Source organism: Nomascus leucogenys, chromosome 12, assembly GCF_006542625.1.
Source record: "Nomascus leucogenys isolate Asia chromosome 12, Asia_NLE_v1, whole genome shotgun sequence".
NCBI lineage: Eukaryota > Metazoa > Chordata > Mammalia > Primates > Hylobatidae > Nomascus > Nomascus leucogenys.
In genome coordinates, this window is record NC_044392.1 from 29,200,075 (window position 1) to 29,217,940 (window position 17,866).

The 17,866-nt window shown below is 37.5% G+C and overlaps 1 protein-coding gene across 2 annotated transcripts in view; it reads right to left on the bottom strand.

The window, feature by feature from the left end:
- The window catches only part of SUCO (SUN domain containing ossification factor), a 79,289-nt gene that overhangs the window by 38,697 nt on the left and 22,726 nt on the right, over positions 1-17,866 (bottom strand). For both annotated transcript variants that reach the window (XM_003258889.3, XM_030823966.1), the window contains exons 4-10: positions 17,361-17,515; positions 15,939-16,076; positions 15,563-15,713; positions 4,242-4,365; positions 3,207-3,331; positions 2,650-2,717; positions 51-158 (exon numbers count right to left, since the gene is read on the bottom strand). In XM_003258889.3, coding sequence (XP_003258937.2) covers positions 51-158; positions 2,650-2,717; positions 3,207-3,331; positions 4,242-4,365; positions 15,563-15,713; positions 15,939-16,076; positions 17,361-17,515 — 869 coding nt within the window. The remainder of the gene's footprint in view (positions 1-50; positions 159-2,649; positions 2,718-3,206; positions 3,332-4,241; positions 4,366-15,562; positions 15,714-15,938; positions 16,077-17,360; positions 17,516-17,866) is intronic.

Genomic DNA, 17,866 nt, shown 5'->3' on the forward strand with positions numbered 1-17,866 from the left:
TTTTTTCAGAGATCTAACATAGACCCTAAGGAAACAGCTTTAGAATTTACCTGTCACTGATAGAAACCAGAAAATCTTTAGGAGTAGAAGAAAATAATTCATAATTTGCAATATCAAGCTGTTTTACTTGAATTGGTTCACAAAGTTCAATAACAAACCTTCAAAAAGAACAAAAGACAATTACTTAAACCAATCAAAATAACAGTTCATATTAAACATGACATTAACAGTTTCCATAAATTAGACTACCATTAAAAGTTACTCATTAAAATGTTAAGAGGAGGGTATGTAGCCTTAGTTGTCTATAAGAAGCATCTTTATATACTTCCCAAAGGATACCATTAGTGGGGGGAAAAAAACCTGTAAATAAAACAATATTGATTTTGCTCCATCATATTTTTTAAAAAATTCTTTTTTGCCACATTTTCTTAATCCAGTCTATCGTTGTTGGACATTTGGGTTGGTTTCAAGTCTTTGCTATCGTGAATAGTGCTGCAATAAACATACGTGTGCATGTGTCTTTATAGCAGCATGATTTATAGTCCTTTGAGTATATACCCAGTAATGGGATGGCTGGGTCAAATGGTATTTCTAGTTCTAGATCCCTGAGGAATCGCCACACTGACTTCCACAATGGTTGAACTAGTTTACAGTCCCACCAACAGTGTAAAAGTGTTCCTATTTCTCCACATCCTCTCCAGCACCTGTTGTTTCCTGACTTTTTAATGATCGCCATTCTAACTGGTGTGAGATGGTATCTCATTGTGGTTTTGATTTGCATTTCTCTGATGGCCAGTGATGATGAGCGTTTTTTCCTGTGTTTTTTGGCTGCATAAATGTCTTTTTTTGAGAAATGTCTGTTCATGTCCTTCGCCCACTTTTTGATGGGGTTGTTTTTTTCTTGTAAATTTGTTTGAGTTCACTGTAGATTCTGGATATTAGACCTTTGTCAGATGAGTGGGTTGCGAAAATTTTCTCCCATGGAATACTATGCAGCCATAAAAAATGATGAGTTCATGTCCTTTGTAGGGACATAGATGAAACTGGAAACCATCATTCTCAGTAAACTATCGCAAGGACAAAAAGCAAACACCGCATGTTCTCACTCATAGGTGGGAAGTGAACAGTGAGAACACATGGACACAGGAAGGGGAACATCACACTCCAGGGACTGTTGTGGGGTGGGGATGGGGGGAGGGACAGCATTAGGAGATATACCTAATGCTAAATGACGAGTTAATGGGTGCAGCACACCAACATGGCACATGGATACATATGTAACAAACCTGCACATTGTGCACATGTACCCTAAAACTTAAAAGTATAATAATTAAAAAAAAAAATTAAAAAAAAAAATTCTTTTTTTAGATAACACTCATTCTTGGAGAAGGGATGACTTTCTTAAGAACAGACAGTGATAGTGTGAAATGACTAGAGGATAGTTTGGCATATACATTGTCTTAAAAAGTTATCATAGTCTTCGATTTAGTTCTTAGAAATTTATCTTAAGGATTCAAGGCTTCAGATGTCCACCTTTGTACATATATTTTGCTATATCGAAGCACACACAGTCTATAAGGGCAGGGGGGAAAATCAACTTAAATATTTAGCAAAGAGAATTAATAAATTATGGTTCATCCAGACAATGAAATACTAAGCAGCCATTAAAACTGGTACCAAAATCTATCATTTCATTTACATAAAAAATCTAGAGACTGTAAACTAATTTATAGTAACAGAAAGCAGATCTGTAATTGCTGTGGGGGAAGAGAGTTTGAGAGAAATTACAAAGAGGTATGATGAAACTTTTGGGAATGATGGATATGGTTGTTATCTTTATTGTGGTGATGGCTTCACAGATACATAAATGTCAAAACTTACCAAATTATATACTTTGACATGTAGTTTATTGTACATGCAATTTACTGTATGTCAACTATACCCCAATAAAGCTGTCTTTTTTTAAATGATGCTAAGATTTACATTTATTAACATGGAAAGATGCCAAAAATATTGCTGCTTAGGAAAAAATTAAAAGTATGGTTCCATGTGCATAATATAAAACTGTATATAGCACGGCATTGGGGGAAAATAAATACTCATGACATCTAACACTCTGGGTATACATAGCACTGGATGGCCTACTTATAGATAAATGAATGCTCTAGGCTTATGTTCCACCCCTACTCTCATTGTATCTTTCTTCTTGTAATATCTAACAGTCACCCAGAAGAAACATATTCCTTTTTAGCACTGCCCCCTTATTCTTACAGTTCCTGAATACCTCTGCCTCATTCATCTGCCACTTCCTATTAATCCTTCAAGATTCAGCTCAGGAATTACCTCTTCCAGGAAGCCTTCTCTCATCTCCTCTTGCAGTTACGCATCATCACTCTTTCAATAACACTCTTTCAACAGTACTTTTTATACCATTTCATAATTGTTTAACCAGATCTGCCATTTTTTGCTTTTTGTGACCTCCTCAAAAGGAAAGGAAGGCATTTTGTCCTCAGTTTTGCATAGTATCAGTACTAATCAATCATAAAAGCTTATTAAACATTATATAAATTAATCTAACCCTAATGTAAAAGCTTAACATAATATGCATATATATGTAGAATGTACTTTTTAAAATTGTATATTACTCACCAAATTTTAGTGCTGCAAGGATTCAACATATAAAGATCCATATTTTCTATAAGAATAGCAGATGTGCTCTATTTTAAAAAGAGGAAAGGAAACAAATTACTTAAGGAATAATGAAGAAAGTATTTATTTTAACTTTAAAGTTTTCTGGGACTTCTGTATTTTTAGATCTTAAGTACACCTAAGACTTTAAAACACTCACTTGGGAAAAAAGCATAAAAGTGGCTAAGATTCACCATTCACGGCAACAGCATTAAATTAGTGTTACAATGATACATTTAAAATTCAATGCCTGTTACTTTAAAGAAAAAATAATATTTTAGTTATTTCCTTTTTAAAATTTCATACGGGTTTTAAAAGTTAAAAAATGCAGGGTAAAATATATCAGCCAATATAAATAAGAATTCATACAAGATAATGTTTTGAAAAGCATATTCTGCTTTTATTAGTGAATAACGAAAATATCCCACATTAAAATATAGTTCCCAGTAAACAAATGCCTATATTTTAAAGAGTCGTTAATTTCCTATATATAAAAAATTTTATATTTAAGCACCTACCTTGGCTTCTGGATTAGCTGCTAGAATTTTGGCACCACATTCTACTGAGGCATAATTATTTCGATTTTTCTGGACCTTTTTGGTGGCATGTGAACCTCCATTAGAAGATGCATGCATTGACTGACCTGCAGACAAACCTTATTATAAATATATATATATATTTGATGATTATGACTGAAAATACCTCTAGCAACACTGATCTCAATAGCAATAAGCTGTCTTCTAGAAAAGAATAGGTTTTAACACTTGAGAGAATATTTTAAAAATTCATAAAAAAATCAAAGTGCTCCATCTCAATAGCTTTAAAATATCCCCCAAAACCAAATTAACTACAAAATTCTACATTACTTATGTCTAAGTAATATAACTCAGAAAATGAAGCTTGTCCATGAGAATCAAAGCTTTCTGTATTTATATCTATTATAAACATCTATTAAGGATGTATTTTTTAAATTATTTTATTGGTTTTTTTTTTTAAGCTCTGGGGTACACGCACAAGACGTGCAGGTTTGTTACATAGGTAAACATGTGCCCTGGTGGTGTGCTGCACCTAACAACCCATCACACAGGGAATAAATTAACTATAATTTTAGTCACCCTCCTCTCCCTCATAACATAAGCAAGCTTTTCTTTAGGTATGTTCTTGAAACATCATATGTAAAACACCTTTTGGTAAGTTAAAGAATATTTTAAACCCAAGGATTTTATGCAAGTTCTTTTTGAGTTCCATATGAATTTTAAAATAGTTTCCATGCCTCAATTTTCCTTGTATTGTGATGAAAATCACTGCTATGCCTTATTTTATGGTCACTTAATAATTTACAAGAATAGATTTTAATTAAAACTAAAACTGTATGTAATTATATACAGGTATATGATATATGGATGGATCAACAGCAACTTGGTAAGTTTCACCTTTAAAAAGTTTTCAAAAGTAAGTTTTATTTTGTTTTACCAATCAAAAAAAGAAAGCATATTAAAACTATACCATAAACTTAAAAAAAAAAAGTTTAAAGAACTCAAATACTTCCTTACTTTTTTCTTTTTCTACTTCCATAACTTTCTTCTTCCATTCATCAAATGTTGGTATATCTTCTGGATCTTTGGGACTTGCTACTGATGTAGGGTCAATGTCTCCTGGTTTTGTATAATCAGAGCTCTGAAAGAAACACCAAAAAATAAGAAGACTTCAACTTTCAAATAATACAAATAAATTTTAGAAATAAATACAAATGTTTCTGTTAAACTAAAGTTCCAATTTATAATGAATGATTATATTTTGAAAAAATAAAAAACGTAAAAAGAAAAGGTTTTGGTTTACTTAAAAGTTGAATTTCTCTTGAGATAATTTAAACATTCTATTTAGGATGTGTTCCTTCACTTGTTAGTGATATAAGCACAGGTCGTTGAAAAAAATAATTATATAAAACCCTAAAGCAAACAATTACTCATATATAGCCTGTACAAATGAATAAATTGTATACTTGCCATGCATCCACCTTAAAATATAAGTTAATATATCCATTAAAGGAAGCTAAATAATTTTAGATTTTTTAATATTATTTCCACAATATCCTTAAAAAGAAACACTGTGTACACAAAAATTTTAAGGCAAATTAAAAAATCTAAATGTGAAAAAACAAAACTTTACATTTTAGAAGAAAATTTAAAAATCTTTATAAATCATGTTAACAAGACGCAGAATGCATAAATCATTTTTAAAAGCTGATACATTTGGCTAGGTTAACCATAAACAACATGGAAGAATAAGTCACACACTGACAGAAGTATCTGCAATACATTCAGTCAACAAAGAATTATTATCAAGTATAAAGAGTATCAGCAAATCAAATAAGGGGATGGGGTGGGTGGGAAGCAAAGAATAAAATCAATAAATTTGCAAAAAGAAACACAATTTCAGTAATAATCATGGAATCCAAATGAAAGCCTGAGATATCATATAAATCAGTGGTCCACAACCTTTCTGAAACCAGGGACCAGTTTCATGGAAAACAATTTTCCTATGGAGGGGGCAGGGAGATGGTTTTGGGATGGAACTGTTCCATCTTAGATCATAAGGCATTAGATTCTCATAAGGAGTGCACAACCTAGATCCCTCACATGTGCAATTCACAATAGGGTTCACACTCATATAAGATTCTAATGCCACCACTGATATGACAGGAGGCAGAATTCAGGCAATAATGCTTGCTTACCCGCTGCTCACCGCCTGTAGTGCAGCCTGGTTCCTAACAGGCCATGGACTGGTGCTGGTCTGCGGCCTGGGGGTTGGGGCATGCTGACATAAATTATACAAATCTAATGGACTTTAAAGTGTGATAGTCTGTGGCCAAGTGTGAAATATCTGTTGAGCCAAGAGAAATCTATGCTAAAAGGAGTTTAAAATTTAACAATATTAAGATGTGCATAATCCCTAAATACACCCCATGTATAAATCTAAGTGAAAACACTCATGTGTGTCCAAAAGATATGCATACAAATATTCATTATAGCATTGCTTTTAATACCAAAAATAATAACCTAAATATCCATTAAATGAGGAATGGATGAACTGCAGTAGTCACTATAAACAGAGCAGTGGAAACAATGAACAAATCTCAAAAACAATGTTGAATAAAATGTTACTTAAGGCAAGAACGTCATTTATATTAAACTATGCCATATAATAATATATATTGTTTATACTTATTTGAAAAGCTCTAAAACTAAACAAAAACAACACTAAATTCAAGACAGTGGTTATATTTGAAGACAAGAGAAGGAATACTGGGGAAGGGCACAGAATGCTGTGACTTCTGTTCCTCTTAAACTGAATAATGAATACACAGACATTTATTCCATTAGTGAATAATTTCTGTATTCCTAAAACAAAGTTTGGATGTGTTCATTAACACTATCTTGAGAAGTGTACAAAATCTATTAGGAAACTCTGGTAAACAATACAAGTCTCATTTAGTTTATATTTGCTACATAAGAGCATGCTTTTGAGCACTAACATGAAATATCCATAACTTCTGGGACTATTTCTTTTTTTCTTCAAAGGAAGTAGAGCCATTTACAAACCTCCCTTTAGGAAGACGGCAATTTGGTCCCCACCCAACTTCCATCTTAGAGTGTGTTACAGAACAAGTTGATTTACTAAATGAAGTGTATGGCTATTTAAAACAATACATGGCAGAAAAAGCTAAAAGAGCTAGTATTACCACTAATTTAATTTTTTCAATTAGATAATAAAAATCTAGTTTGAATATAAGGAAGGAGACAGGACTCAACTGACTCCGGAGGCAGGGCTCTGACACCGAACCATATGGATGAACACATAAAACAGGTCAGGAGCACTTTCCATAAGACATGCCCACCAGCATGCCTTGTCAGTTTAGCATTGCCATGGCAATACCTGGAAGTTACCACCCCTTTCCATGATAAGGATCCAGCAACCTGGAAGTTACCACCATTTTCCTAGAAATTTCTGCATAAACCACCCCTTAATTTGCATATAATTAAAAGTGGGTATAAATATGACTGCAGAACTGCCTCTAAGTTGCTACTGTAGGCACCCTGCCTGTGGGGTAGCCCTGTTCCTCAAAGAGCAGTACTTCTGCTGCTGCTGTATACAGTCACTTCAATAAAAGTTGCTGTTTAACACCACCAGCTTGCCCTTGAATTCTTTCCTAGGTGAAGTGAAGAACCCTCCTGGGCTAAGCCCCAATTTGGGGGCTTCCTTGTCCTGAATCATCTGGTGACCACGAAGGGATGAAGAAAGCAAAGATGGCAGCGACTGGAGGAGAGGCAAGATGATGCAACAGCAGAGATGGAGAGAAGGTGATTGGCAAGAGCCAATGGGAGATGGCAGTCAGAGAAACAGTGAGAAAACAGCAAGGGACAACAAGAGACAGCAGTTAACAAGACAGCAAGAGATGGCAGCGGGTAAGATGGGCAGAGAGGTAACTAAGCAGAGCTGGAACACCTGAGCTCTAACACTAATCAAAGGCTCTTTTGAGAGCCATGATTTTCCCTGGCAGATAGCACAGCTGAGCAGACGAGCAAGTGGCCATAGTGCCACTGCCTCATATGGGACCCACTGCTCTGACAGGCAGCCCGGTAGGTTACCAGCCCCTGTGCTAGCCCCTCCCACTGCAGCAGCTGAGCCCACTCTAGATGAGGGAACCTGGAGAGACCTTCACTCAAATCCCATGTGGAAGATCAGTCACATTTTGGCTTCTGTGGATGGGTGTGTCCCCTCTACCACCCCCCATAATATCAGGTAAGCTAGGGAATAAAAGCCTTTGGCTAAGTGGTCAGTTAAAAGTCCCCATCGTTAGTGTGCCCTGAAACACATCCTGAGCACCTCTTCCACTGGTCCTTGCCCTTCTATTTCATTATTCCACCAGTCATTTCATTTTCAATCCTAAAATGTGTGCAGTCTTACTGTTTGCTTTTAACTTTCTGTTAACTGTGTGTGGGCAATTGTTTAAGGTGGGACACTTAGTTGTGAGAGGTTCCCCCAGTGTGTTGACTCTGGGACACCAGAGTCACATTCTGTGACCTCAACTCGGTCGTGGGACACTGTTGGCTGCGGCCAGGGTGCACTAGTGTTTTTGGCATTGGTGAGGGGACCCTCATTGGCTGAAATGCAGGCACTCTGGGTTTTCAGCATTGGTATTATAGACTGGACCCCAGATGCGCTGGGGTTTTTGGCATTGACATTCCCTTTAGGACTGTGGGTTAATAGCCCCTTTCCCTAGGGGAATATTAGTCTTGCCCCTTTCTGTCCTAAAGTTAGAAGTATTATTTTCCTAACAGCCAGTTGCAACCCCTTCTTGGGAGCTGTGTTATAACTGCTTTGCTTGTAACTGCCCCTCTTGGTCAAAGGAATTGGGAGTTCACAGGCTCCTGACCTCAAATGGACAGCCATCTACAGCAGTCAGCAAGTGGCTACCTATTTTCTCAGTGTCTCCGCTACCAGGTAGGTTCTCCAGCAAGTCAGGGCCTCTGAGGTCTCCCCTTTGGCAACCTTTTCCTAGGTAAATTACTTATGTGCATAGGCTTTAAAATGATTAAAATGGCATGAGAATAGAAAGAACAGAACAGAATAGAATAGGATTGAGCTTATTGTATGGTATAAAATCTAAAAATGGTAAAATGGTTCTCATCTATAAAATTCTAATGTCTGGTAGGCAGTTCAGGATTTCTTGCTAGGTTTACATAAATGTGCTAAAGAAATGTATTTTTTATTGGGAAAAAAGTTTTGTTTAATTTGGAAGTCACTAAAAGGGAAGTTCAAAATATAAGGAAACCATTAGGTAGAAAAGAGAGACATAAAGAATGTTATGGATACAAAATGTTTTCTCTTTGTTTTGCAAAGGATATAAAAAAAGAGTAATTTCATATGAGGGAGAAATCTTGCATAGTAAATCCTTGTCCTAAAGTAAAATGTCTGGTTATTCAAGAAAGAGGTAGCACAGGACAACGTATTAGTCCATTCTCACACTGCTATAAAGAACAACCTGAGATTGGGTAATTTATGAAAAAAAAAGGTTTAACTGACTCACAGTTCTGCAGGCTGTACAGGAAACACAGGTGAGGAGGCCTCAGGAAATTTACAATCATGGTGGAAGAGTGAAGAGGAAGCAAGCACCTTCTACACAAGGTGGCGCAGGAGGAAGAGAATGAAGGGGGAAGTGCAACACACTTTTAAACAACCAGATCACGTGAGAACTCATTCATTACCAAGGCCCTGGGCAGCTCCACCCCTGTGGTTCTGCAGGGTAGAGCTCCCATAACGGCTTTCAGGAGCTGGTGTTGAGTGCCTGCAACTTTTCAAGGTGCACGGTGCAAGCAGTTGGTGGATGTAACATTCTGGGGTCTGGAGGATGGTGGCCCTCTTCTTACAGCTCCACTAGGCAGTGCCCCAGTGGGGATGCTGGGGGTTGGGGGTTCCCACCCCATATTTCCCCTCTGCACTGCCCTTGTAGAGGTTCTCCATGAGGGCTCTGTCCCTGCAGCAGACTTCTGCCTGGACATCCAGACATTTCCATACATCCTCTGAAATCTAGGCAGAAGTTCCCAAACCTCAACTCCTGCCCTTTTTGCACACATAGGCCCAATACCACACGGAAGCTGCAAAGGCTTGGGGCTTGCACCCTTTGAAGCAATGGCCTGATCTGTACCTTTGCCCGTTTCAACCACAGCTGAAGCTGGAGCAGCTGAGATGCAGCGTGCCATGTCCCGAGGCTGCACAGAGCAGCAGGACCCTGGGCCTGGCCCATGCAACCATGTTTCCCTCTTAAGCCTCCTGGCCTGTGATGGGAGGAGCTGCCATGAAGGTGTTTGAAATGCCCTAAAAGCATTTCCCCCACTTTCTTGGCTATTAACATTTGGCTCCTCTTTACTTATGCAAATTTCTGCAGGCTTGAATCCCTCCCCAGTAAATGGGTTTTTCTTTTCTACCACATAGGCTGCAAATTTTCCAAACTTTTATACTCTGCTTCCCTTTTAAATATAAGTTCCAGTTTTAGGCCATTTCTTTGTTTATGCAAATGAGCACAGGCTTTTAGAAGTAGCCAAGCCACATCTTGAATACTTTACTGCTTGGAAATTTCTTCTGCCAGATACCCTAAATCATCTCTCTCAAGTTCAAAGTTCCACAGATCCTTAAAGCAGAGGCACAATGCCACCAGGCTCTTTGCTAAATCACAGCAAGAGGCGCCTCTGCTCAAATTCCCAATGAGTTCCTCATCTCCATCTGAAACCACCTCAGCCTGAATTTCACTGTGCATATCACTATCAGTATTCTGGTCAAAACCATTCAATAAGTCTCTAGGAAGTTCCAAACTTTCTGTTATCTTCCTGTCTTCTGAGCCCTCCAAACTGTCCAACCTCTGCCCATTTCCCAGTTCCAAAGTCACCTCCATATTTTCAAGTGTCTGTTTAACAATGCCCCACTTCTCTGGTACCAATTTTCTGTATTAGTCTGTTCTCACACTGCTATAAAGAACTACTTGAAACTGGGTGTTTTACGAAGAAAAGAGGTTTAATTTCTAATTGACTCACAGTTTCTTAGGTTGTACGGGAAGCATGGTTGGGGAGGGCTCAGGAAACTTACAATCACAGCAGAAGGGCAAAGGGGAAGCAAGTACCTTCTTTACATGGCAGTGCAGGAGGAAGAGAGTGAAAGGGTAAGCACTACACACTTTTAAACTAGATCTCGTGAGAAGTCACTCACTGTCACAAGAACAGCAAGGGGAAATTCCACCCCCACAATTCAATCACCTCCCATCTGGCTGCTCCTCTAACATGTGGGGATTACAACTCAACATGAGATTTGGGTGGGGACACAGAGCTAAACCACATCAGACAAGTAAGAAAATTCAAGCATGTTGTAGAGGGTCTGTGTTATGTCATGACAAGGTTCATAAAGGAGACTTTTATAAAATAAATTTTGTGTATGATTAAACTTGGTATAATTAAAAGGAAATTGTTTACAACACACTTTCTAAAGAATGGTGTAACCGGGTGCACTGGCTCACACCTGTAATCCCAGCACTTTGGGAGGCTGAGGTGGGTGGATCACGAGGTCAAGAAATCGAGACCATATTGGCCATGGCCAACATGGTGAAACCCCGTCTCTACTAAAAATACAAAAATTAGCTGGGCATGGTGGTGCACGCCTGTAGTCCCAGCTATGGGAGGCTGAGGCAAGAGAATCACTTGAACCCAGGAGGCGGAGGTTGCAGTGAGCAGAGATCGCACCACTGCACTCCAGATTGGCAACAGAGCAAGATTCCGTCTCAAAAAAAAAGAATGGTCTACATGTTAAAACCCAATTTTCTTAAAATGTTAATTTGCTAAATTACCAGAAATTTTGCTTTTCAATCTTGTAATCTATTCTTTTGAAAGCTTCTCATATTCATTTAACTCTTTTAGCTTTTTTTTGTCAGCTCCTGTGAGTTTTTCTCCTCCAACTACAACTGCCGTCGTGGCCTGAGGCTAAAATGTTTAGTCTTAGAGAGAGGTCAGTGGGAGCAGTGTTTTCTTCCAGTATAGCTTAATTCTATGCTGTTGTTTTTTTATTGATGTGTAACTTATTTTGGCTTTTGGTTTTGACTCTTATATTGCTTTGAAGTGTTTAGGGGGCTGGTAGGTGCCTGCCCAAATCCATTCCCTTTGGCCAGGAAGGGAGCATCTGTTCAGTCTGTTGGGGGGTTATGGATTTTGATTTTTGTTTTGTATTCCTCCTTGTTGTCAGAAGGTGCTGGATGCGATGTTAATGGCAAAGATTTTATTTTCTCCTGTGCCGATGCTGAGATAGTATGCTGCCTGCCCCAGGTCAATTGTGTCCCTTGGTGGGAACCCTGTGGCCAGGGGACTTGGAGTCAGCGGACTTGTAGCCAGGGGATGTTCTGGGCCAGACAAGAGTAGAGGTGAGTGGGTACTCATTGGTCCTTGAACCCTTTTGAACAGTGGGGGAGCAAAATAGTGTAATACTTCTTTTCGATCACTTTAGACAACCTCCTAGGAAACACTCTCTTGTCCTTGTTGGGTGTAGAGGCCATGCCAAGGCCCAACCACAGACATCATGTTGTCACTATTAATCTTGTTTGCTCTCCCAATTACCCTGAGCTAGTGTGGGTAGAAACATAATTCTACAGTAAATATTTCAAAAATTGTAGCATCAGGGCACCACCTTCATGGTTGCTAGATTCGTCATCAACATCCCCAAGATAAAGATTTCAATCTTCTGGCTTATCCAAAAAATCTCACAAACATCCCCCACAGACCTCCTAACTAAACACAGCAATCCTGAAATACCCAAACCCTTACTTGATAAGTGGAACGAACTCCCCCGACTGAACAAAATCCACCTGAACCTCCCCACCATTACCTGGACCTGGGAAGTTGGGTATGTATACCTCCAGTGCACTCATGATCCTACCTTCTGCACCTTTTATGTTAATGACACTAAAGCAGAAGTTTCCCTGCAATGCTCTGAATACAACTCTAGCTGCAAAGATACCAATGCTGCAGCGAGGTAAACGGGATTCCACTTGAAAGCAAGGAGACCATATATGGTGGCTTCTCCTGGATTAGAATATACAGGGGAAAAACAACTATCTAGTCTGGGAAGGTGGCAGTGCCACCCTCTTTCAGAAAACAAAGATTGTTCAACCACCCCCATTAGAATGGGGGAAAGTATCTCTATAGACTCAAGTTGGCAACAAAGAATAAAGATCACACCCCATAGGGTCTCCATTTGTGCCCCAATTCAGCTCATTTTTCTTTGTGGTCATGAATGGGAAGAAGTCACACCCCATAATCACTCCTGACTCCCCAGGTAGTCATCTGTTTTTTGTTTTTTAATTCTGAATAGTTAAAAGTCAACATCTGCTCTTTTAGGAGTAGCTTTCTCTTATGTATCAAAACTTGGAACTGAGGTGAATATATGTTAGCCACTCTTGCCCCTTCAGGGGTCACGGTCATAATAACACCAGAAGTAAATGAGCAATAGGATTAATTCTGGTAGGAATCAGGGCAGCAGTACCCTTGCGTGGCTTTGCTTAAAGTGAACCCTAAACAACTTGACTCAAACCCTAGAATCCTTAGCCACCAACACAGGTCATGCACTAAAGAGAATTCAAGAGTCCCTAGACTCTTTGGCAAATGTATTTCTCAATAACAGACTAGCACTGGACTATTTACTAGCTAAACAAGGTAGAGTATGTGCAGTTATTGATAAATCCTGCTGCACATATATGAACAACTCCAGACAGGTTGAGATTAACATTCAAAAGATCTATGAGTAAACTACCTGATTACAGATATAACCAGGGCACTTACTGCAACTATATCTGGTCAACTATCAAAAGTGCCTTTGCAAGTCTCAACTGGCTTTTACCTACCTCTTCTAGGACCTTTGAAGGCTGTCTTGATACTAATTTTTGGTCCTTGCTTGTTTAACCTCTTAGTAAAGTTTTGTCTTAGATTACGACAGTTTCAGGTAAAGACAATGTTAGCACAAGGCTTCCAACTCATCCTGTCTCTGGGCCCCTATCAGTTATCCAGAGATTTTCACTTATCTGGTGCTAGACAGGGCCTACACTGTAAACTCAGCAGGAAGCAGTTACAGAAGATGGATCTCTGTCCTTGTGCAGCCTTCTTAAGATTAAGGAGGAGTATCCAATCTCTGAGGGAGGAATGAGGTAGGGAGGTGGGATTCAATTCTGGAGGCAGGTCTTGGACATCAGATCAAATTGAGCTAAAACAGGTCCCAGACGGAAGCAAATTTCTGTAAGCCAAGCCCACCAATGTGCTACGTCTGTTTACCACTGCCACAGCAACACCTGGAAGTTATCACCTCTTTCCATGGCAACACCCAAAAGTTACCACCCCTTCCCATAACAACTGCCTGACAACCCAGAAGTTACCACTTTTTCCTAGAAATTTCTGCATAAACTACCCTTTAATTTGCATATAATTAAAACTGTATATAAGCATGACTGCAGAACTGCTTCTGAGCTGCTACTCTGGGCACAGTGCTTATGGGGTAGCCCTACTCCACAAAGAGCAGTACCTCTGCTGCTGCTGCTGTACACTGCCGCTTCAATTAAAGTCGCTGTTTAATACCACTGGCTTGCCCTTGAATTCTTTCCTGGGCTAAGCAAAGACCCCCCCCCCCACCGCTAAGCACAAATTTTGGAGCTTGCCTGTCCTGCATCAGATACATTGAGAAAATAAACAAGAAACATACACTTATAAAAATTCACCTAGCTGAGATACTAACAAAGTAAAGCTCAAATACAAAAATTGCAACAAAAAGAACATACGTTTACCCTTTGAAGCCCAGCCAAAGAAATCACTGTATCCTCCTAGCAACAAATAAGAGAACAAATACAATAAAAATCACTTTGTATTGCACTGTCTATAAACGATACAATAAAATCGGTTTGTAAACATTCTCTGTTTAAGTACCGCAATCAGTGTCTCACAGATCCTTGAAATAAGAGGCTAGCACAAGGCATCAGAAAGCAAATTCTCTCCCACTCACACAAACTTAACGGGGCAGAGTTATTCTGAAGTAGATACTACATAAAACTATTGGCTATTACTCATAATGTGCTCATTATCTGCCATGATTTTTCTGGGATACTAATTCATTTAGAAAGTAATTAATACAATTAATTAAAATTCTACTCTTTTGCCGATTAGCATAGACTCACAAACAGTTTAAGTCTCTTAGGTAATAAAGAAATTTCAGTCTGCTAAGGAGAACAAGCAAATCTAGGACAAAGTTAGCTGCCATGCTTGAATTTTACATTTGACATTATTATAAATACCTTCAAAGATGTGTTTTAATGTTTGTCTAATTTTATTCATGGATATGATTATCTGACAACTCAACTTTAACATATGCATGATTTGGTATCACTGAGAAAAGTAGTTCCTTCAAGATGTTAGACTATGAAATGCTGAGCTCCTATATTTGTAAGAAACATCATCAGAACAGTTGGTCCCGTGATAGTGAAAGTCTCCAGAATGAAGTTTAGTCGTAAGTGAAGATTCACTGAAAATACGTGAAAAAGAAAGCAGAGAACAAAAGATCCCCAAATTAAAGAGGAATAAATACGGATGTGGTAGTCAGCACACTGAACCACTCTTGGACCCTATTTATTTTTGTTTTTGTTAAATTTATGGATATACTTCATCTCTGTAACTTGGTTACTGCTTACCTGAGGGAAGTTTAAATTGCTGTGTTGATACTACTTCAAGAAATTCTACAATACATGAAGTCAAGGTAGAACTCAGAAGGAGAAAAGAAAGTAAAACTGTTCCACTGTGATAAGCCCTGTCTTAATTATAAGAATCACACTCTAAAATATAAGGTGGTCTGGTTGTATTTTGCACACAAATAATGAAAAGTAAGATGTTCCATTAAAATAGTTCTGATTGAAGAGCCTAAATTTAACCTTGTATTATTAACTTATATTCTGAAGATAATTACATGTAATTAGTCATACCTTCTTCTAGATAGCTTTCTAAGAAGCTGATTAAATAAGGACTTTACGTATCTGGTATCAAACAGCTGTGGGTGGCACAGAATCATAATAATATATAACCAAAGAGAGTTCACACTTGAAACAACTTTATGTAATAAACACTATATTGGAAACAGAATCACTTGCTCTCAGGGAACACAGTTCGTGTTAGTTCCACATGTTATTGTCTACTTAATCTCCCTGATTTTATGACAAATATAGTTAGCAAATTATTATGAGCTTAGCTAATAACAAAAATGCATTACATAAAGAAGTAAGAGATAGTGCAAGTTATATACCTACCTCATTTTTCAAATTATCTGAAGCATTCAATGCAGATTTTGGATCACTACCACCCTGTTCAGTAGCTGAAACTTTTGATTCAAATTCTGATTTTGTTATCTTTCCTTTACCATGTGAAGATGATACATTTTCTATATGCTGGCCAACAAGGCTGTTTAAAACCAAAAGATATATTAAATAAACAGATTTTACTGGATAACAAATTCTATACAATCTAATTTCCTTTCAACTCATGCACAAAGTAAACCAAGGAAGAAACACAGAGATAAGCTTCCTCTCAATCAAAGTGGAATTTAACATACACCAAAGTCCATTCAAACAGGACACTGCTGTTATTACAGAATCATAAGAAGGACAAACAACTGCTCCTACCCACCTGTCAGGTGGACTGACAAAGGAAGGTTGTTCAATTGGAGCATTGGCATCAAGGGCCTCACCAACATCACAATCAGTTTCAGACTGCTCGGTTTCACTTGGTTTGGCTATCGGAATAGTACCAGATTTTTCTATTTCACTAAAAAAAGAAACAAGAAACATAATCTGGTAATTAAATAAACTTGAAGTAATATACATTAAAAACACTATTAGTGATTTCCAAAACATAATGTAAACCAAAGAAAGAAAATTTTAAATCATGTAAAGTCAATTGCTGACTTGATCTGTTATTGTCCTCAGCTTCTAAATAACTACTTACCAAATATGAGGTTAATATTTGGTCTTTCAAAAATAAGATTTTTAAAAATTACTTATTCTCAATGTATCTTCTCTAAAGTTTAATTTCCAACATTACTATATTAATTCTACCAGCATTAAAGTTGTTACTTATGGCATCCTTCAAAAGTCATTATCTCAAGGCATTTCACTAAAATTTTAAGGTGTTCTTAGAATTTCATTTTTAAAATATAAACCTTCATATTTTTCCCTGCCTCACCTCCATTTCATTGACATCATTTTTAATATAATGAAAGTACAGAACTCACTCTTCAGATATATAGTATCTAGCCTTAAATTCCTCCTGAATCATTTAAATTTAAACGTGTAAATACTATCATTATTTCTCAACATGTCTTCTGTTCCCTGGCCCGTACTGAGACAAGCTCCTAAATGGTAACCATAATATCTTGTGCAACTCCTTCAACCCAGGCCCTTACATTCTTGAGAAGCAAGGGTGATATTAACTGACACATTTATCCTATGTACCAGTTATTCTTCTTGCACTTTATTTATAAACTCATTTGATAAAGGAAATGCTTAATGTAGTATTAAGAGAAGGACATTTTGTTTTGTTCTTTGGACTGCTGCAGGAAGGAGCTAGGAGAAGCACATAACAAATTTTCTAAATTAAGGATCACTTAAACCTAAACACTCTGAATATTTATTACCGAGTTTGAAAAAGGTAGTGATTCACACGAAGACATACAAATGAATGAAATGACAGTGATACTTAATGGAAATGAATAACCTGACATTTGAGTTGATAATTATAGGGAAGATAATTCAGATAAGCACTGTTTCCTAAGTAGAACCTTACTTTGCTTAGACTATATAGAGATTTCACATCTGGGATCTACCAACTTCATTGAGTTAGTTAGCTAAATAAACTTGTTATAAAATCATTACATTCAAAACACACAAAGGCATGCACACATACGCACACAAAACACAAGCACTGTAATTTAGGTCTGCTATATAGCCTAAACTTCAAACTTGAGTATCAAGCTGCTTTATCTTTTAAGGAAATTTTTCTATCACTAACTAAGGAGATTCTTTTTTGTGTTTGTTTTTTGTAATGACTTACTCAAGCTTTGAGATTGGAGTGATTTCTGAGGTAGACGAGCTGGAAATATTTTCAACAGTTTCACTGTCCACAACTGCATTAGAAGACTCTTCATGCAAATCAACTGTAGGGAGTGTCTCCACCACCGGTGGACTTAACTTTTTTGACTCTGTATTCTGTTTAAAAAAACAAGTCAGCTAAATTAAATGTTGAGATTAATATAACATCTCTTTAGCAGAATGGGCATTTATGGAAAGCATTTCTGAAAAATGACAATATAAAAAATGTTCACAAAAAAAGTACTTTTATAAAAATCCTTTCTTCCAATATTACCACCCTAAGGAATATATTTCATATGAAAATACAGGCCCTAAGCATTTTTCATGGCATTTCATAAACTAGGAAAGAACTTTCTCCCTACCTATTTCCTACTTTGCATCAGGACCTACAGAGATTTCCCTCTTCTCTAATTGATGAATTATAATAGCAACAAAGAAACCCTATGGACATGTACAAAACAGTACAAT